A 22,025-nucleotide genomic window follows, 5' to 3' on the forward strand; every position below is an offset into this window, starting at 1 on the left:
ATGGAAGAAAATGTTTGTAAATCATACATCTGATAAGGGATTAATATCCAGAATATACAGAGAACTCCTAAAACTCAACAACACAAAAACAAACGACCTGATTAAAAAATGGGCAAGGGACTTGAATTGAAATTTCTCCAAAAAAGATATACAAATAGCCAATAAACATATGAAAAGATGTTCAAAATCACTAATTATTAGAGAATGCAAATCCAAATCACAATACCACTTCACATTCATTAGGATGTGAAAATAATAAATGTTGGTGAGGATGTGAAGAAGTCTTGCTGATGCAGTATGGAAAACCACTAATTTGAAGTGAAGTCTCCTTTACTATTGACTTTACCTCTATGGTCCACATAATTATAAGAAGACGCCAAATCCATTGACTACGGTAAAGCAACTGCATTACCTTATGCCAACAATAAATGTACATATACAGCTGAGACACTTATTTGTTGGTGAATATCACCCACTGCAATAATGTAACACTGGTACCATGGCACAAAAGCTTACATACTGGATGTCTTCTGATATAGTCATCCACTTGTTGCTTCAGTTCAACTCTGCGTGCATCAGTGAGTTCTCTGAGTCCTTGCCAAGGAGCAAATAGTTTCTTTTTCTTACGGCACTTTGCTAGGAATTTAAGAGTCTGGGACAAAAAAAAAAAAAAAAAAAAAAAAAAAGATTTGTGATTTTTCCTTCCCTAACAGAACTATTTCCTTCCTACAAAAACATATGATAGTGACAACAATTGTTAACTCTTTTGTGTATGGGGAGAAAGATAGGATTGTGACTGGGGTGACAGAGGACAATAACTTTATCATTATATTCTTCTGTAGTGTTTTAATATTTTACAAGGATATATTCATATATTATTTGTACAGAAGGCAATAAAGAGAAAAAAATAGGAAATCAGCTTTGGGTTCTAGTCTTAATTCTAGTCCCTTATAAAACTGTTTGATTTTGGGCAAGTCATTCAATCTCTATAGGATAGGTTCTATGTCTACAGAAAACAGGGATCCCAATTGTACTTAGCCAAAGGATTGTAAAGATCAAGGAGAGAAGGTACACAAGAAAAAGCTTGGTAAATGAATGTGCTTTCTCCCGTCCTTCAGAATGAATTCCTGATAAGAAATTTTGTAACAGGCAAGATGTGGAGACACATTTGAAATTATTCTGCCCAAATTTTTTTCACTCTTCTCCCTTCTTTGTAGTTTTTATTTTCATCAAAGTTGTATGTTTACATTGCTTAAGGCAAGGGTTGGCAAATTATGGCCCACAGGTCAATCCAGCCTGCTGCCTGTTTTTGAACAGCTGAAAAATTGTTTACATTTTATATGGTTACAAAGTTCAAAAGGAAAAGAATTCATGACGTGAAAATTATGTGAAATTCAAAATTCAGTGTCTACAAAGGTTTATTGAAACAAGAGTCATGCTCATTTGTTTACATACTGTCCACAGCTTCCTTTGGGCTACAACTGTAGAGTCCAATAGTTACAAGAAACTGTATGACCTGCAAAACCTAAAATATTTTACTATTTGGTGCTTCCCAAAAAGTTTGTTGATATAACTATTGTTTAAAGTGTCAGTTTTAGAAGAATTGTTTAAAACCTCTCCCCCAAAGACAGCAACTTTAGTTCTTTCAGGTTTTTCTTCTGATGTTTATCTCCATCTACATTTTTGTGATTTTTTTCAGTGATAGGTATTATCTATTGACTTTCTCGTATGAAAGGTAAGGACTTAGCTCTCTTTCACACATACTTTCCATATCTCCAAATATCCAATATTATTAAATCATAATTTTAGTTAATGTTAATGTTCAGTGTTTACATTATTATGACTACATAAAGGCTATTCATTTTTCAACCATGTAGTGATGATTACTTTTTCTTCCTTGCATACTTTTATTTTCACTGGAATTAATAACTCTATTATTTTCCTGTGCTTATTTTTCTATATATTTATCACTGATTATCACAATTTCTGCCCTAACTGTTCATACATTAAAACACATCAGGCAATCTATCAAATTAATTTTCTTAGATACACATATTCTGGAGCTTTCTGACTTGTTCCAATCTGGATAGATTATTCCCTATGCTTGGTGCATAGCTGTCATCCAGAGATCTCCCATTCCCCATCATCTTGGTGACTCTTTTCATCTTCCCTTTGTGTTTCCTGGATTCCATGTTGTCCTTTCTTGGGTTATTCCTTTGTTTCAGAGACTTTGTGATGCATAAAAATGTCTTTAGTGTATCTTTACCTTTAATTGATGGTTTGGTTGGATGTAGAATTCTAGTTGGAAATCATTTTCCATCAAACATTTGACAGCCTTACTCCAATATCTTTTAACTTCCAATGATGCTGTTGAGGAGTACTTTTCGCCCCAGTGTATTTCACAATAATGTGAAATAGATGTGAGTGTATTTTTGTCATTGTATTGGACATTCAGTCTTTTTAATCTAAACCACATGATATTCAATTCTGAGAAATCTTAAATTACTTGATTTCTTCTCCTCCAGTTTTTTTTGTTTGTTTGTTTCAAATGTTTGACCTCCTAGACTGGTTCTGTTTTCTTTTTGCCCTGCTCTCTAGATTTCCCAAACCTTTTTTTCTAGCCCTTTTATTATGTCTTTTTTTTTTTCTGTCAAATTTTATTCCATTTGTTCCCTGTTATCCAGTATCTTGGTTTTTGTTTCATGTATTATTTTCTTTTAGATCTCGGAGAAAATAATACATTTTAAAAGTTTTCTTATCCCTGCAATATCTCTATTTCCACCAAGTAGTTGTTTTTTTTTTTTTTTGTGGTACGCAGGCCTCTCACTGTTGTGGCCTCTCCCGTTGCGGAGCACAGGCTCCAGACACGCAGGCTCAGCGGCCATGGCTCACGGGCCTAGCCACTCTGTGGCATGTGGGATCTTTCCGGACTGGGGCACGAACCCGTATCCCCTGCGTCGGCAGGCGGACTCTCAACCACTGTGCCACCAGGGAAGCCCCACCAAATAGTTTTATTCTATTTGTTTCGGCCTTAGCTTCCCGCAGACGTCCAGTGATACTTTCAGCTGATATTTAAGAGTGGGCACTAAAAAGCTGTTTAGAAATGATGAGCAGATGGGTAGGGTTTATCTATTCTGTACTTCTTTATAGGGCTACTGAACTGGGCTGTTTCATTGGAGTACCTCATTGTGAGTATATGTATAACTATTCCCTTGGGCTGTTCAGGTTTCCTAAAGAAAATGTTTTCAACCTACTGTTTATAGGATACAAGCCTGGCTGACAGCACTGAGAGCTGAGAAGAAAAAAGGCCTTGGAGGTTTTTACATTCAGTATAAAGATTTCCTTAATACCCCTGTTTTTACTATAGTACTTGAGCCTTCAACTGCGCTTACATTCTCCTATTGAGAGATTTTTCTCCTTTTCTTCTATTCTTCCCTTTTCTTGATTTTTCTTCCTTGCTTCTCCTTCTATCTTTCCTCTACTTCCTGCTTTTAGTATGAAGCCAGGCTTATGATGCTACTCTGGGAACTCAGAGTAAAGTTTCCAGAACAGAGGAATTTTTGCCCTTAGATCAGAAAAGTCCACCTTGACATCTGTGTCTCTTTTCCTCATTCTTTTTCATTTTAGGACTCTCTGAAATTGTATTTGTCTCCCAATGTTTATTTTTTGAACTGGTTTGTTTCAGTAAGTGCTTTTGTGGTTGGTCTTTAATAGATATGTATATTTGATACTGTTCTGCTATAATCAAGTAGCAAGAATTAGCTATCATTTTGGCTTTAGAGAGCAGATGCCAGCAAACATCACCTTCCTTCTGAGCTGCTGCTTTTTTTTTTTTTAAAGAAGGAACAATTAGGTTTATTTGCTTGTGCCAGGAAATATCTCACATACATTGCTATAAAAACCATGTTTATCACTTTAGTGTGGAATCCTTTAGAAGCATTGGCAAAGTCAGCTTGGAAACTGGATGCACTGAACTGGTGGATGACACAGATGGAAAATTCTAGAAGGCAGCCAGACCTGCCCTTGTGCTTGTCACTAGTTTCCAGTCTTTGATTTCCAGGTTTTGGCTCTTTCAAAGCCATTTTTCACATTTCTGAAATCAAGAATGGCCTGAGAAATCTCTTCATTTGTGTGCATCAAAAATGAACCTAGAGTAAAAAGAGACATTCAGAAAGTTCTGGGTGACGAGAATATTTTCTTCTACCACTAAAATGGTGCATATTTCTGTAGTTCTTAATTTGAAACAAACTCAGGCATATCTGAATAGCAAACGGTTATTTTCCCAGCATCAGATCCTCGAGGACTTTAAAACAGGTTTTTAGGATTGTATGATTATAAAGACCAAACTTCAGATAAACATATGCAATTAGATCTCACTCATCCATTGCAGGCTGTCATCAGCAATGGCAATCTCTTTATTAAAAACATGCTTAGGTTTGGTTCTATCATGACCAGTTTTGTAGTTTTAGTTCTTTTTACCTTCTTTATTTTTTTAAATTGAGGTATAATTGACATACAATATTATATTAGTTTCAGGTGTCCAACATAATGATTCGATATTTGTATATGTTGGGAAATGATTGTCACAAAAAGTCTAGTTAACATCTGTCACCAAACATAGTTAGAGAATTTTTTTTTCTTGTGATGAGAGCTTTAAAGATTTACTGTAGTTGTCCGTTAAATAGCATTGGCTGATGTCAAGAACTGAACTGATCTGATAAAAAAAAAATTGGCAAATCTTGTCATAGTTTTGGTGTCTCTGCAGTATATGAGGCTGTGTCCTTACATGAGGGGTCTAAGTCATTTTTGAAAACTAGTAGCACCTCGTTGACAATAACAGAAGATTACAAAAATTTCAAGTCAAGAAAGAATCACATTTTGGATTCTTTAGGGGTCAGCACACTTTCCCATGTTGAACAACTGTTTCTCTCTCTCTTTTAAAATTTATTTATTTAATTAATTTATTTTTGGCTGTGCTGGGTCTTCTTCATTGCTGTGCACAGGCTCTCTCTAGTTGCGATGCACAGGCTTCTCACTGTGGTGGCTTCTCTTGTTGCAAAGCACAGGTTCTAGACACGCAGGCTTCAGTAGTTGTGGCTCACGGGCTCTACAGCGCAGGCTCAGTAGTTGTGGCGCAAGGGCTTTGTTGCTGCACGGCATGTGGGATCTTCCCGGACCAGGGATCGAACCCATGTGCCCTGCCTTGGCAGGCGGATTCTTAACCACTCGCTACCAGGGGAGTCCCAACAACTGGTTCTCTTAATGGCTCCCCAGGAATTAGGACAAAGTGGCTTCTCTCAGGATCCTTGTTCTCCACCTGGACACTGTCACCTTCCCCCAGCACAGCTGTGTGATGAGGTTCTATCTTTTGTTGTGTGTTATCAGGTCCAATATGCATGTTCCCAGATATGGTATAAATGAAGCTTGGTCACCCTTTAGGAATAGGCTGGGAATGCTTTGCTCCTTGGTCCAATCTGAAGTCCAAATATAGAGTTGGTGTGTAAGTGTAAATCTTAGACTTGATTCCCAGTGCTTCTCCAGAAATGACAGTAATGGTAACACCATCCTTACGGGTTTAGGGATTTTGCTGCTTTTCACTTCCTGGTACCAAGGCTCCACCATCTTCCATGAGCTCCTCAAATTAATCCACAGCTGTAGGCCATGGACTGACTCCTCTGAGCAAGGCATCTCCACACAATGCCCCAGCCCGTGGTCATCCACTGCAGGTCTCCTGTGTTCAACTGACCAGCATGTCCACAGAAGTCTTCGCTGGCCGTGCTAACCCCCTTCCAGGAGGTAATACACTGTTTTAAAACCTCAGTGTGGGTGTTCAGGAAATCCACCTGGTCTACCGCCTTTAAATTCATCAAACAGTAAAAATGGATCCAGATTTTTAAACTAAGGTCAGCCAATGCTTCTGCTCCAACCCCTTCTGACTGCTCCCAGCTAAGCACTAAGAGGGTAACCTTGCAGGATGCCATATAAAGGCTAAAATGAGAGCATGCTGAGGCTTAGCAGATTGCAGTGCTCTGTAGAAAGAAAAGTCATTTGCCACTTGCACCAAATTGCAGAGGACCATTTAAGCATCTCTGGCCATCTCCCTCAGAGACTCCCCTGAGAGTCTAAAGCTGGCTGGGGAGGGTGGGGTCCTGCTAGCTGATTGATGGCACCAGCCCCACCTGGCCCCATGGGTACCCAGTACTCCAGCGTGCTTGGGGGCCCCTTCTGAGCTTAAGAGATGAAAAAGCAAGAAAAGAAAATCCTGGAACATTAAAAAGGAAAAGACAGCTAATTCTTCAAATTTAATTCTAATACTATACCACTACAGAGAATTCCAACTTGTTTACCTAAGGATGTGTAATTTGAAATTAGCAGGTTTACATAAGGTTTTCTTGATTTTTATCTATCTGAGAAACAATGCCTCTCTTTTACCAAAGTGAGGGACAGAAGGTAAACAACAGTTCTGGCCTTTGTCTGCCAAGGACACTAATAACCAGTTCCTCCTGAGGGATAAGTTCAATGAAATGTTATTCCAACTTCCTTCTGTGAAATTGATAATTATTTCCTTTTCTTTGTTACCAAGGTCACCTGCAGTGCTAATAGAAATATAAAGTGAGTCAAATATGTAATTTTAAATTTTCTGGGAGGCAGAATAAAAAGGTAAAAACAGGTGAAATTAATATTTTGCATGTACTGAGTTACATAAGCATAACTCAATATATGTAAAATATTAGCATCTCCACATGTAATTAAGACTCCGTGCTTCCACTGCACCACTGCAGGGGACACAGATTCCATTCCTGGTGGGGGAACTAAGATCCTGCATGCTGCCCCGGAGCCCAGCCAAAAAAAAAAAAAAAAAAAAGGTGGTAGCCATGAGGTAAAGGTATTAGAAAGGACCCAAGGCACTGATATCCATGGGTCCATGGGTTAATCCTTAGATGGCATTGCTTAGCAGAGGGTAAACAGCAGATGTGGGTGTGATTCAGTGATGGTGCAGGACTGTTTGTTGCATACATGGCCTAAAATCCCCCAAAAAGCCTAAGAAAGATGGAGGCGGCAGACATCTCTTCCTATTTCCCTAGTATTTACTGTTTTTTAAGCAGTTTAAAGAAATCTTTGTAAAAGCTTAATCAGAGAAATCAATAAGGAGACTGTTCAAAATCTATCACTGTGAAAAACTGAAATTGACCTAAAGTTTAACAATAAGGGATTATAAAACTAAATGCTACATGATCTGAAATCCTAATATGAATGTTAACTATGTATAATAACTAGGTATTAGGAAAACTGGTCATTAAGTGAAATAGACAGCCTTGTACTATGCTTTTCCAAGGCAATAAAATATTACTATGCTCCAGATAAATCCCAGGAAGATCATCATTTAAGAACACCCTTCTATAATTCAAGAATTATAATGATCTAATTATACCTAATGTATTATCTGCACATTAAAAAACATCTAATATGATAAGCTGCTCCTACGTAGGACTTTACAATTGACAAAATACTTTCCCATAAATTAGGTCATCTGATCCACATAACAACTGAGTGAAAAAGATAGGGCAGACATTCATTCATATGTCAAGCACATGCAGGAAGCTGACAATAAATAAGACTTAGTTCCTTACCCTTGAGATTCTCATTGATCAAGTAAGAAAGAAAAAAATTAACAAATAACACTGCATTTTGGTAAATGATGTACAAGGGTCTATGGAAATACTAAGGACTGAATGTCTAAATCATTTTGGCCAGTGCTAAGGATGTTCTCATTTTAAGAAACTAAGGCTCAGAAAAGCTAAGTGACTTGACCAAGACTTTACAGCAGGTAAACAGGAAAGTCAGGTTTGAACCCATGTCTTTGCCTCCTAATCCAGTACTCTTTTTACTAAATCAGACTCACTGCTCTCTGAAGTGTGACAGCTGCTTTATACTCCACAAGAGATGGCCTCTGTTGGCGAAAATTCTTCCTTTCCCTGTACCCTCTCCAATGTTTCTGGATAATCAATGCTGATTTCTCTTCTATTTCCCGATTATGTTTTTCCACCTGACCTAAAAAGATAACAACTATTACAACATACTCACTTCTATGCTTTCTCAAGTTCTAGAATCAGGACAATGAAAGTGCCAACAATCTTGCAGTCCTTTTATTTTTTTCAATATTGATTTTCCCAATTCTATTATTTTACAATGGTTGTAAGATTTTAGAAACAAGGCGCTCCAAAAGCTTTCTCAGATTATGCATCTTCTTTAGAAAAGGCTCATATCTTTTTTTTTGTCTCAGAGGAATGAGAAAAGAGCTAAAAATACAATAGCAAGAACATTTAGAAAAAAGAATCACAAGTAAATAGAAAGTCATTCAGTACTACCAAAAGGGAAAGGCACACTGTGTATATATGTTACCTACTCTGCGTGGTTCTAAATTTCTCTTTAGTCACTCAGTTAGTTCTACAGATGACTTTCTTTTTACTTTCTGGGAGTTGGTCAGCATATAGTCTAGGGTTCACAGTAGCTAAGTGACAGAATAAGGCGGAAGGTAAAAATAAAAAGGGATATATTTGAGAGACAGTACCAAAAATTGAAAGGTTTTAGTGGTGAACTAGATGTGGAGGGAGGGAAAAAATTCTAGGATGTCTCATAGATGGGACACTGAGTAGACTGTTGGTGCAATTACCTGAGAGATGAGGAATACAGGAAGAGGAAATCAGTGAGGAAAGATAATGACTAGCTTTGATGATGCTTGTGGATATCTAAGTAAAGCTAACCAATAGGCAGCTGGCTACAAGGCTGTATTGTCCAATGTAGTAGGCACTAGCCACAAATGGTTACATAAATTTAAAGAAAGTAAAATAAAATTTTAGATCCTCAAGTGCACTAGCCACATTTCAAGTCAACAGCTAACTCTAGCCATTGGTACTGTGAAGATATAGAACATTTCATTTTGTAGAAAGTTCTACTGGGCAGGGCTGGTCTAGAGCTTAGGAGAGAGGGTGAGGATGCAGACAAGATTCCAGAGTGCTAAGCACTCAGTTGGTAGTTGAAGCTGCAGTTATGCATGGGATACCTCAGGAAGAGCAACATGAGAATAATGGGGTAAGGATGGAACCCTGGGAAACATCTGTATTTAAGGGAAAGAAAGAGAAATATGAGGCTAGTGAAGGATATGGGGAACGAGTAGTAGAAGGGGGAAGGAGTAGAACAAAAAAGGAATCTTGAAATGACTCAGATCTCCCAGACTACACTTTAATATTCAGCTTAGTGTATCAAAAGTGGCAAGAGGTGTCACAAGGTTTGTACTGAGTTCTGAGGGCAGAATGTAGCAATATTCTAACACTTTACTTAAGTTCAAGGGGGTTCTTTCTTTATGTCAAAGACAGATATCTTTAAGCGTAAAATTTTGTTTCACTAGTTTATCTGAAAGAAAAGAAAAATTACTGGAGAGATTGCTCATCATCAACTAATAGGCCTTAATTAAAAAAAATACTTTTTTTGACTCAAGAGATTTAATAAGATTTACCTGAAAAAGGAGAAACAGGGAAAAGGTCCACATTTAAAAAAATAAATCATCAGGTAGCTAGGAAATTTGGTTTATTAAAAGATACCCTAGGCTTCCCTGGTGGCGCAGTGGTTGAGAGTCCGCCTGCCGATGCAGGGGACACGGGTTCGTGCGCCGGTCCGGGAGGATCCCACATGCCGCGGAGCGGCTGGGCCCATGAGCCATGGCCGCTGAGCTGCGCGTCTGGAGCCTGTGCTCCGCAATGGGAGAGGCCACAACAGTGGGAGGCCTGCGTACCGCAAAAAAAAAAAAAAAAGGGTACCCTAATCAGTCTTAATTACACTTATGAAATTGATGCTGCCACACACCTGGATGAACTATTTCAAGCATACTCAGCCGTAATTCTCGGGAAAGTCTCATGGCTCTCTGCCTTTGAAGTTGCAGTTGTAATCTGCGGTCCTCTTCTTCCTTCTGTCTACTTAGCTTCAGTAACATCTTTGTTCGTTTAGATCTGTGATGGAAACATTAAGTACACACAGTTTTCATAATTATATGTCCACTCAAGAAGTATTTATGAAAAATGGCTTGATCTCACTAGTAATCATATAAATACAGACAGCAAAAAAAATTTCAAAGATAATTCCTAGTATAGTTAGAGTATGATGAAATAAGTTTTCATGTGCTGCTCTACAACCTTTCTGAAGAAATATTTTGGATAAATGCATCAAAATATTTCTGAAGAAATACTTAAAATATGTATCAAAAGCCTTAAAAATGTTAACCAATTAATTCCATTTCTAATAATTTTCTTAAGGAAAAATCCAATACGTATGTAAAGACTTATGTTAAAGGATGTTCTCCATAGCATAACAACAGTAACAAGTTGAAAACAAACCATATGTCCTACAATAGTGAGTAATATAAATAAATACTGGTTCATTCACTGGATGGAATTCTATAAACTATGAAAAAATAAAAATTTCAAAGAAGCAATCACTGTCCCTAAGGCAAACAAAGAAGAGGTAGAGTTATGCCCTTAAGCTCGGTTTCAAGGGGGAAGTTGAAGGGTAGTGGAATATGCCACTCTGGCATAAAGATCGTTTTGAGCTGGAGGCAAATGAGAATCAGGAAACACAGAAAGAAGCCTTCCCAAAGGATCCCTTAACTGAGTAAAAGCAGAAAACAGCTGAGAAATGAGGACTGCCATAAATTTCCCCTCCCAAGGAAGTTTTATGGCCATAGAGATGGAAAGCTGATGCTAAGATAGACCTGCACAAATAACCCATATCTTCTGTAAGTTCCCCAATATATTTACCTTCCCACAGTTTGCTGCCCTCAGAAGCCTAAAATCCTTTTCTTTTCACCTGTCACTTTGCTATAAATTATTCTTTGTTAACATCTATATAGGCCCAAATTCTTTTTTTTTTTTAAGGTAAGAAGTGGATTTATTTAGAGAAATACATGTTCCATAGACAAAATGTGGTCTGTCTCAAAAGGCGAGAACAGCCCTGGGAGAAACACACTCCAGAGAGTGTGGGCCATCTCAGAAGGCGAGAGCTATATAAGCCCAAATTCTAACCACCCCTTTGAGTTATGCATCATGTCAGGTTTCTTCCATGTGACGTGTGCTACACATGTTAAGAAACTGTTTTTCTCTTGTTAATCTGTTTTTGTTTTTGTCAGTATAATTTTCAGGGCCCCAACCAACGAACCTAAAATGTATAGAGGTAAAAACTGTTTTCTTCCCCTACAAAGTCAAACAAATAAAATTAAAATACCTAAGTATCAGCACCATGATAGAGGAAGGTAAATTGTGAGCTTTCCTGCTTGTGAGGCAGCTGTTAGCTGCTTCAGTAAACCTTGCTGAGGAAAAGGGTACTTAACAGAAAACAAAGTTTCTGACCATGAAAAGTGATCAAATAAAGAAGGAACCCCCAAGAAAGTGCTTTAGCAAGGGTGTGACTATAAAAGAGTACCTCTTGTTGAATCTGAAGCTCTGATGAATCTAGGTCCATAACTGTGAGTGGTGGGCAGTCCCTCCCCCAAAAAGACATGGGAGAGGGAAATTACTCTGAGATAATAACCTGACCACAAAGAGACAGAAATAACCTTGGCAGAAAGCCCAGCTACAAAGGAAGTAAAAGAAATTTGCATAAACTGATGCAACTAATAGAAGAGGAAAGGTGCTGAAGCCTGGAGCAAACTGGAGATTAAAAAACTAAAAACTCATTATAATGTGAGATTTAAATAATTTTGGCTTCATGGCTAATGTCTTATAATGGATATATTTATAACTGGTCTGGTGTTGTTACATAAAGCAATGGAATTTCTATTTTAAAATAGTGGAATCCTAATTAGATCCCACAGATACCCCTCTAAGTGGACAAAATCTTTAATCCTAGGATGCTTTTAAGTAAAGATTTTAATATTGCAAAGAAAAGTAAACTGGCAAATTTGGCAAATACTGTAAGACTAAACATTAAAGGTCTGAATCCATGGCATAGGGGCACCTTTAAATGTAAGAGGATACATAGCTGAGAACAGTAGCAGGAAGAATCCATAAGGGATAACTACTCTGAGTTCACTACAAAGGTAAGGCTATACCAAGAACATCTCACTCTTGAATAGAAGAATATATACTGTGACTCTCAAAATATTCATCATTTCCCAAATTTATTTAACCAAAGAAATAACTTTTTAAATATTTTTAAAGAAATAGCTAGTAGGATAGACAAACTTTGAGCAATGCTGGAATGGATTATACTTGCCTCTCATGAGTACGATTTACTTAACAGATCTGCCTGCCTAACTAGATCTGTAAATCTTCAAGAGCAAAAAATGTGCCATATGCATTTTCCTCCCTACCACATTCTAAGTGCCCAGTAACATGCTAAAAAAAACTTTCTATTGTTTTAATTTTGTGAGGTACATAGACAATTATCCCCATCTTATAGATGGGAAATTTGAGGCGAGAGAGGTGGGGCAACTTGTCCAAGATCATTCAGCCCATAAGTTGCTGAGGAGGGGCACAAACTCAAGTCTGTTTAACTCTCCCAATACCTAGCACAGCCTCTGGCATATATTAAGCACTTGAAGCATGCTTAAAAAATTAATGTTTTTTTGGCTACCAACAAAACTCATGCCCAATGATATTAATAACTTATCTTTTAAGTCTTCTCTGAAGGAAACTTTTATCAATGAAAAGCATGTCCACTTAGGGACACAGCCAGAGTGGCTTCAATACCTTCCACTAACCCATCCAGATTCTTAGAGGCAATGGAAAGAAAACACACAGACACAAATGACTTAGCTCCTAAGGTCATTTATGATAAAGTAGAGCCATCTCGGAGGTGATTTCTCATGCAGCCTAACTTAAAGCTAAATTTTAGTTCACTATTTTAAAACACATTTGTAACTGAGAAACACAGCTGCAGTTATTAAAAGAATAGTTTCAGTTTTCTTAAAAAAAACACTGACTTCTGGAATATGCAAGTTACACTTTAGTGAACTAAAATATAGCTTTAGGGCTTCCTTGGTGGTACAGTGGTTGAGAGTCCGCCTGCCGATGCAGGGGACGCGGGTTCGTGCCCCGGTCCGGGAGGATCCCACATGCCGCGGAGCGGCTGGGCCCGTGGGCCATGGCCGCTGAGCCTGCGCGTCCGGAGCCTGTGCTCCGCAACGGGTGAGGCCACAACAGTGAGAGGCCCGCGTACCGCAAAAAAAAAAAAAAAAAAAAAAAATAGCTTTAAATTAGGTTACATGAAATCACCTCTGAGATGGCTCTAATTTATCAACAATGACCTAAGAGCTAACTCATTTGTGTGTGGTGTGTGTGTGTGTTCTTTTTGTCACCTCTAAGAATCTGGATGGATTAGTCATGTAAAAACTGGGCCATGTCTTCAGTATTTCATTTTTAGTCTACTTGAAATAGCAACAAATGACAAACTATGTCATATCTCAATGACCATATGTATCCATGCCATATTTACTGAGGAAAATCAGGTTAACATACTTAAACCTTTTTGTACTCATACACATTTTTACCATAATTACATATGAACAATTATGGCAACTTTTAGTTTTAAGGGTTTAATGAGATAATTGACCATTACTGGCTCCCTCTGTAGGCCTGGCCCACAAAAAAGCCTTATTAAGTGAACAGGATTGTGTATTTGTTACATCAGATTCCTGTCTTATATTACGTCTTTTGCTTTTGAAAGTACATCTGGTTAATGAAGTGCTGGTACTCAGAAATGTATGAAGCAAGAATGAAAGAATCAGATTAGAATATTGAAAAAGAAAAAAAAACACTCCAAACTCTAAGTTTTCACTCAGCTATACTCTAATAAGATATATCTAGCCCTCTCAGATCATAATTCCTCTCACACCAATTTTTTACCTGAAACTCCTCTGCAAAGTAATCACAGCAGATGGAAGCTTCTTTAATCTCTTTCTAGTCTGGAAACCCTTCCAATAAGCTTGAATCAAGCAAGCTGCTTGATGCAGTTTCTGAAATTAAAGGCCAGAATTAATTTAGAGACATCTCTAGGAAAGTCTTTTTTAGAAGTTTACTTCTTAAAATATCAGGCCTGGGCAAGTATTAATCTCTACCTTTAATAAGCTGAGCAGGAGGCAACACCTGCATAGGCCCAGGACAGGGAAGGCCTAAGAATATTAAACTCGATCTCACAAAGGAAGCTCAGTTAGGCATTATCTAGAATGTATTCAAGATACAGTCTAGTTAGCTTCAAATTCTCCCTGATTAATCTCACTTCCATTCCCATTACAAGGATTTCATAGTTTTGCTTATTTAATGCTTTAACATCTTTGCTTCACTTCCTATGACTGGCTTCATTTATTCAAAGATTCAAGGGTATGAGGGACTCTTTGTATAGGTTTAAAAAAAAAAAGTCTCTGGGGTTAAAAATTTAGACCATAAACAACTCCTTCTCCCATCAAACTATGGCTGCTCTGGATATTAGGGGAAAATAAGTAAAGGAAGGGGGGAAAGAGAGCAAATAAAAGATTCAAGAGACTACCACTATCCAATATTTTGAAACTAAAATGTTTACTGAAATGTTAGTAAATATCATGCAAATTATTTTTATAATTTAATACCTGCTCTTCTACTTCCTGATAGACCTTAGGGCTTAAAAGACCAATGAGCTGTCTAAGTTCTTGACTAAACTCTGTCCCAGGCTCTTGTTTATTTAGTAGACTTCTGAGTCCTGAAATGCAAAGCAAAGGCACAACTATTAATAATAAAATATGATTTTGTTATCTAATCAGAATTAATTTGAGGTTAAAAAGTGTAGTTTAGAAACAAATGAAAACAATAACAAGATTAATCACACGATTTTTCTTTTTCCTTTTCTCAAAAACTTCTAGATTGAGGTCTTTATGATTTTCCACTGTCCTGGAGTTCTTATGTGCTTACTTGTGAGATCTGATGCAAAATCTGTCTAGTCAACCTCTTTAATTGAAAAAAAAAGGGAAAGTGGAATCACTGCGATAAGTCAAAGCGTAGAGACATACAGTTTTTTTTTTGGAACATAAATACCTTAAACAAAAACATTTAAAAAAGGATAATGAATGCATACTGAGTAAATGCCTATCCTGTGGAAGCACTTAAGCAGGTTATTAGTTACTACTAATTAAATGGAGTTATTATTACATAAAAATATACAGTAATTTGGGGTAAATCAATAGGTTCCTGAGCATTTATTATAGGAGAAGTGCTATAATATTAAAATACTGCACTTTCATCCCAAATTAAAATTGAGTAGTAATATAAGTTACAAAGTAAGTACTATTTCCAGGGCATGGAGGAATGATGTATTATAATGTATGTACGCAATATCAATATACATCAGCAAGGGAAAATGGCCTTGGAGTGTACAACTGGGGAAGACACTAGATGGGTCCGTCCATGTCTTATATTTTCTTCAAGACTCATGTTCTCAGCAGTATTAATAACTGTAAAATATCCTGAGGAAACTGAATAAGCTCTACTGTTGAGAAAGAAAGGGATACAGCTTAAGATAAAATTCCTTTAGAATGAACTCTGTTGGACATTCACATTTCTATAGAAGAAATCTAATTACAGAAATAAAAAATGTGTATCTGGCACAATATCATCTAGACAGTTTTATTACTGGCACTTCTCTCCCTATTTCTATAATACATAAAATAATTACAATGTTCACAGTAATGACTCATGCAAGATAAGTCGCTAAAGTGCCTTCCAAATCATCAAGAATGATTAAAGGCCATTGTAATAGTTTTGGTATTAAATGCATCACATTATATTCTAATTCTTGAAATTTTATATATAATATAACCCTGTATTAGTAAGTATATGTAATCAATTAGAAACCTACTTCTTGACCATACTGAATAAGAAAATATATTGTAATGAATTCATTGCTCTGGCTAGCAAAGAAATAAAACAAAGCTAACATATAACTTTGATTAACAGTTGGAAAAAAAAAACTACCTGAGTAATTCTGGGTAAACACCTACATTTTTTTCCATGCCTCTGTTTCCACTGCTATATAACGAGGATAAGAGTAAACATCTCACAGGATTGTTATGAAGATTAAATATTTTAATACACATAGAGTAGGAGGAATAGTTATCTGACACATAGTAAATGCTCAATTAAATGAAAGATTATTATATGGTAATGGTAAAACACTGAGTCCTTTCCTTCTCAAGTTTTCTGACTTTTTATTCACATATATGTTTGATTTTGGAAGTGAGGAAAATTTTTTGTTTGTCTTTGAGGAAAGGCAGTATAGGAGTTGAAGAGTAATTATTGATTGATGTAAAGATCAAAAGGGCTGTCAATCTCTGAAGCACAGCTCTATTTTCTCAGTAAAGTTAGGTAAGATCACTGATCTTTTTGGTCATTATTTTACTACACTATATGGTATATTCAATACACAGCCTTTTTGTCAGAGAGGGAGTAAATATTCATTGTAACCTTGTCAATAAGGTATCATATGCCATCTGTTGAGACATGAAGATGGCTGGATTACATAAAGGTTTTTTCCCTGAACTGTCATCTGCTGTGACAGAGTTTATCTGCGCATTTCAATTATTGACTTTTTAAAAACACAGGTATTTTGTTTTCCATAAACCATCAATAAAAATGTTCTTTTTGAGACTTTGAAGAAAAGAAAGAATATATGTACTACCTTTGTAGCAGGCACTTAGTCTCAGTAAAATCAAAATTTCCTGATGGGATTCAGCCATCAACAGTAGGAGCCTTGTAGCAGTACTTCTTATGACTGGACTAGGAGTTGATAAAAGTTTGAAAACAACTTCATCTAAAATTGAATGCAGGGTTTTCCCTTCTATTCTGAGTAAATCACCACTAATAGAACAAAATAAAAAAATTAAAAATGTACCATTACTAAACGACACATAAGGATCACAAAAAATTAAACATTAAAGGTGCAGCAACTTAATGCCTATGGCCTGATCCATGAAGATAACCAATAGTTTAAGCAGATAGCTTAGTTCCAAGAATACATCACATTAAATCAATTAATTGAATTCTTACTGTAAGGCACCATGCTAGGTAAAGTAAGGAATACAAAGTTGCCAAAGAAACTTGCAATCAAATACTGGAGGACAGATAAATGTGCAAAATAGTAAACAGATGGTTCAAAAGCTTCAAGGCAATAATAAGAGGAAGATCACAGGACATTAAGTACATGGTTCACTGCTTAATGATGTACGAAGACAAACATGTTATAGGAATTCAATTATCATGTACTTAATATAGAAGGAACTTTTTCTTTTAGTATTCCTTTATTACACTAACAACCTCATGTTGCATTACTGATGTCATGAAAAATTACCTGAAATGTCAAAATAGTCAGAAGGGATTACTGGGTGTTCTTTTACTCACCCCAACAAGGAGTATGTGATTTTCTAGGGGTGTGTACCTTTGATTATCCATTTACTACTGATTAGGATATTTTGAAATTCTGTAAAAGTAGATGTTGGCTTATAGAGAGCAAATAATGGCAATGATTATTATCTGAGAACAATGCAAAGAGATTCTTACTCAACAACAATATAAATAACTTTTATACAGTAGAAAAAGTAACTGTAAAGGTTATGCCTGATATTCTCTACCATTCAGCTTCTGTGATAAAATATTCTTCTGATCCTCTTCCATCCTCTACTTACAGATTTTGACCATTCTTTCTCAGTCTTCTTTGTGGGCTCCCCCTCCCCAATATACCCCTTAAAGGTTACTCCCCAGGATTCCATTTTCAGCCCATTTCTTTTCTCAATCTATTCATATTTTCCACTGAGCTCATCTTCTCTCATGTTTTTTTTTTAAATAAATTTATTTATTTATTTTTGGCTGTGTTGGGTCTTCGTTTCTGTGCGAGGGCTTTCTCTAGTTGTGGCAAGTGGGGGCCACTCTTCACCGCGGTGCGCAGGCCTCTCACTGTCGCGGCCTCTCTTGTTGTGGAGCACAGGCTCCAGACACGCAGGCTCAGTAGTTGTGGCTCATGGGCCCAGTTGCTCTGCGGCATGTGGGATCTTCCCAGACCAGGGCTCGAACCTGTGTCCCCTGCATTGGCAGGCAGATTCTCAACCACTGCGCCACCAGGGAAGCCCCTCTCATGTTTTTAACTATTGTTTTTAGGCTAACTCATAAGTCCATAGTTCTAGTCCAGATCTCTTCCAGAAGTCACATTCACTTGTCAGTGGACATTTAAGTTGTCTTGTCTTTGGATGTTACAGATAAAGCTGCTATAAACATTTGTGTACAAGTTTTTGCATGGACTCTTATTTCTCTGCCTGCTGAAAATATCTACCTATATTGGACATAACCAATATTGAATTTGTTTTGGCTATACCACTGTCTATTATCCATTATAGAAAACTTGGTGTCATAACTGAATGCATCCTTTATCTTACTCCGTATTAAAATGCTCATGGAGACCTAATGATTTTTTATTTTGACCAGCTTCATTAAAGTATAATTGATATACAACAAACTTCACACATTTAAATGTACAATTTGGTAAGTTTTGACGTTTGCCCATCACAATCAAGATAATGAACATACCCATCACCCCCAAAGCTTCCTTTTGTTTCACTGTAGTCCCTCCCTTCTTACCTTCCCTGGCACCTTATACCCAGGCAACCACTGATCTGCTTTCTGTCACTATAAGTTAATTTACATTTTCTAGAATTTTATACATAGTTATGATTGTAGATCCTATCTGAACACCATCAGTTTGCAGAAATGATTACTTTGTATTACTAAAGGAAGAGGGGGAAAAAAAAGAGCAAAGCAGAGATTCTATGATGGCACAAGTTTGATTTTCTCATCCTTTTAAAGCCAAATCAAAGTATGACCATTTCTGCTATACTTCCTGCCTTTGTATACTTTACAAATAAAGAAAAATTTAAGATGTAGGCAGTTTCAATAACCAGATGTGGTTAAGTTGCTTGCAAACAATTTGATCCTTTCAGATCTTGCTTTTATTTTGTTTGGATGATCCAGAATGGTGCTCAGTCTAGTGCTATTATCCCCCACTACTAAGATGAAACCATCCTGAGTACTCTCAGTGCTCCATTTTTCATGTAGTTTTCCAGTTTGGCTGCTGGAATCAGTCAGTATTCTTGGCTCTGTTTCTGGTACTGGTCCTTTTAATCCTTTTAGATTACTGTTTTCCACGACACTGGATAGTTTCCTCAAACGCATGTGCTGATCAGTATTCTACTGAAAACTTGAAGGGGACTCTGCAGATCTCTGGGGTTCTCTCTTTGTGTAGCTCTCTCTTCTATGGTATCCTGTCTTATAAACTATAGCCTACTTTTCACCCTCTGCATGTTGTTTCTTACCTGTGTGCACTTGCTTATATTGTTACCTCTGCCTAGAAATACTGTTTTCTCTTCTTCCTCCCTGGCTAATTTCTCATCCGTAAAGTTTCATCTCAGGTGTTAACCTTCTCCAGGAAGTAGCCCCCCCTCAGTTTGGTTTAGGAGCTCCTCTAATACTTGTGTACCCTTAAACATGGTAACTTATTACACTGTAATATAATTGTCCTTATGTGTTAGTCTCTTCCACTATACTGTGAGCTATTTGAAGACAAGGTTCATATCTTAATCAATTTTGTAAACCCAATGCAGACAAATACTTGGCACGTATAGTAGATGTTTAACAAATCCATACTGAACTGAAAGAATCAATGATTTCAACAGTGTTTACTCTCCCTTTCTATTTTAACCTGGGAAAATTGCCTATTACTTCTTTTATGCCCTTCTATAGCACCTGGCAAATACTAAGCTTGCAGTTTGCTAAATAAATATATGATTAAACATTTTTTATTGTGATCCCAATATTTTCCTTCAGATATCACAGTAATTTTTCTTCTCTAAGCCTGAGATTTGGGCTAAAATCTTCTTAAGCTCTGAGATAACAAATTTGATAACAAATTTCCAGTCTTTTACAGTATTTTACATTCATTTTTTTCTGAAATAAAATGGTAATAATAGAGCTTTTTAAATGCCATGTACAAGTCATATGCAATCAATGATTTTAATTGGAATAAAATTGGTAATGCTTCTGATCACAAATAAAAAATTCTACATATTTTGTAAGGCCAAGTTACCTGTTGATCTGTAGTATGTTCTGTAGCATGGTCATGACCGTAGATCCTACCTGAACATTGTCAGTCTGTAGTAAGTGCAAGAAATGATCACTTCGCAGTACTAAAGGAAGAGAAAATAAGAAAGATTAAGATTCTATGATGACACAGTTAGTATTTACTTGCCCTTTCAAAACCAAGCCAAAGCATAATCATTTCTGTTAAACTTCCTGCCTTTATATACTTTGCAGTAAAGATTTTTTAGAATAGTTTCAATAACTATAATAGATAGCTATCCCATTTTTATGGACAGTTACAAATAAAGAAATACTAAGCTAAAATGGGACTTCCCTGGTGGCACAGTGGTTAAGAATGTGCCTGCCAATGTAGGGGACATAGGTTCGATCACTGGTCCTGGAAGATCCCACATGCCACAGAGCAACTAAGCCCATGAGCCACAACTACTGAGCCTGCACTCTAGAGCCCACGAGCCACAACTACTGAGCCCGCATGCCACAACTACTGAAGCCTATGCACCTAGAGCCCGTGCTCCGCAACAAGAAAGCCACCGCAATGAGAAGCCCGCGCACTGCAACGAAGAGTAGTAGCCCCCCCACCGCTAGCTGCAATTAGAGAAAGCACAAAGACCCAATGCAGCCAAAAATACATTAAAAAGAAAAATAAAGAAATACTAAGCTAAGAATCTACTGTTATCTCCCCTTAAATTAAAAGTAAAATATAAAATCCTAAAACTGAATCTCCTTTTCTAGCAGTGATTTCAGTGAAGAAAACCAAATTTTCTGTGAAAAAAAGAGAATGTGAAGGAATAGCAATGGTACAGATGACCGTAATCAGCGGCTCATGTCCTTAAAAATTTAATTGTTATATAATGTATCATGTTTATGTTTGCTAATATCTTATCTTAAATAATAATAAGATCATTAACTACCCAGAAGAGTATTTGTTTTTATTGGTTTATAATTTTTAGGCTCTGAGCAGCCAGTTATGAAGACTTGGTTGGCACTGGATGCTTACGCAAGTCGCTTAACCTCTCAGAACATCTATTTCTGCCTCTGTAAAACTAAAAATAACAGCTCTTTCACAGACTACTGTAAAATGTCCTAGAACAGCATAGGTTCCCAGTAAATGTCAGTTTATAGTCCTTTCTTCACTAACTGATCAGAATTTTTTTTTTAATAAATTTATTTATTTATTTATTTATTTTTGGCTGTGTTGGGTCTTTGTTGCTGTGCACAGGGTTTCTCTAGTTGTGGCGAGCGGGGGCTACTCTTCATTGCGGTGTTCGGGCTTCTCATTGCGGTGGCTTCTCTTTTTGCGGAGCATGGGCTCTAGGTGCGCAGGCTTCAGTAGTTGTGGCGCACAGGCTTAGTTGCTCCGTGGCACGTGGGATATTCCTGGACCAGGGCTCGAACCCATGTCCCCTGCATTGGCAGGCAGATTCGTAACCACTGTGCCACCAGGAAAGCCCCTCAGAATTTTAATTAAAGTGGGATCAGGTATGTTGGCAAGGCAGCTCTGTGAACACTACCCTAGCTTCTACAAAACAACTTTCCTCTTTCAGTTTCCTGAGGGAACCTATTTGATTTCTTTCACATACTAACGACTGTTCTTCATTTCTATTTATATAATCCAGTATTTCAATATCTCACCACATATCATTCTTTTTTAATGTTTAACAACTTCAAAACACAATACCACTACTATTAAATATTTTTATGGCTTCTAATTTTCCATTCTTTAATAGCAAAAAATTCTCCTCTGTAGCTGGGATAAGTGTATTTTTCCATTTTTGTCTACTTAAAGATGTTTCATTAACAACTCTTTAATTAACTTTGAATTCACTGAAATCCTGTAGTATCTAGTGTGTATATACCTTTTTTCTA

General features: G+C 37.0%; 2 protein-coding genes and 1 pseudogene across 8 annotated transcripts in view; 1 reads left to right on the plus strand and 2 right to left on the minus strand.

Annotated features, from left to right (window-relative positions):
* The window catches only part of EAF2 (ELL associated factor 2), a 122,630-nt gene that overhangs the window by 20,548 nt on the left and 80,057 nt on the right, over nucleotides 1–22,025 (plus strand). The gene's annotated exons all lie outside the window — the stretch shown is intronic.
* The window catches only part of IQCB1 (IQ motif containing B1), a 47,991-nt gene that overhangs the window by 3,146 nt on the left and 22,820 nt on the right, over nucleotides 1–22,025 (minus strand). For 4 of the 6 annotated variants that reach the window (XM_081235111.1, XM_081235114.1, XM_081235113.1 and 1 more), the window contains exons 7-13: nucleotides 20,146–20,245; nucleotides 16,696–16,874; nucleotides 14,615–14,724; nucleotides 13,896–14,005; nucleotides 9,865–10,007; nucleotides 7,904–8,052; nucleotides 521–652 (exon numbers count right to left, since the gene is read on the minus strand). In XM_081235111.1, coding sequence (XP_081091237.1) covers nucleotides 521–652; nucleotides 7,904–8,052; nucleotides 9,865–10,007; nucleotides 13,896–14,005; nucleotides 14,615–14,724; nucleotides 16,696–16,874; nucleotides 20,146–20,245 — 923 coding nt within the window. The remainder of the gene's footprint in view (nucleotides 1–520; nucleotides 653–7,903; nucleotides 8,053–9,864; nucleotides 10,008–13,895; nucleotides 14,006–14,614; nucleotides 14,725–16,695; nucleotides 16,875–20,145; nucleotides 20,246–22,025) is intronic. The other 2 variants (XM_081235112.1, XM_081235116.1) reach the window with 2 other exon arrangements.
* LOC308617488 (pirin-like) lies at nucleotides 3,869–5,981 on the minus strand (annotated as a pseudogene). Its single transcript has 2 exons — nucleotides 5,227–5,981; nucleotides 3,869–4,148 (listed from the first exon to the last, which is right to left on the minus strand). The product of its transcript is annotated as a pirin-like (transcript).

Source organism: Mesoplodon bidens (genome assembly GCF_964165515.1).
Source record: "Mesoplodon bidens genome assembly, chromosome: 5".
Classification (NCBI taxonomy): Eukaryota; Metazoa; Chordata; class Mammalia; order Artiodactyla; family Ziphiidae; genus Mesoplodon; species Mesoplodon bidens.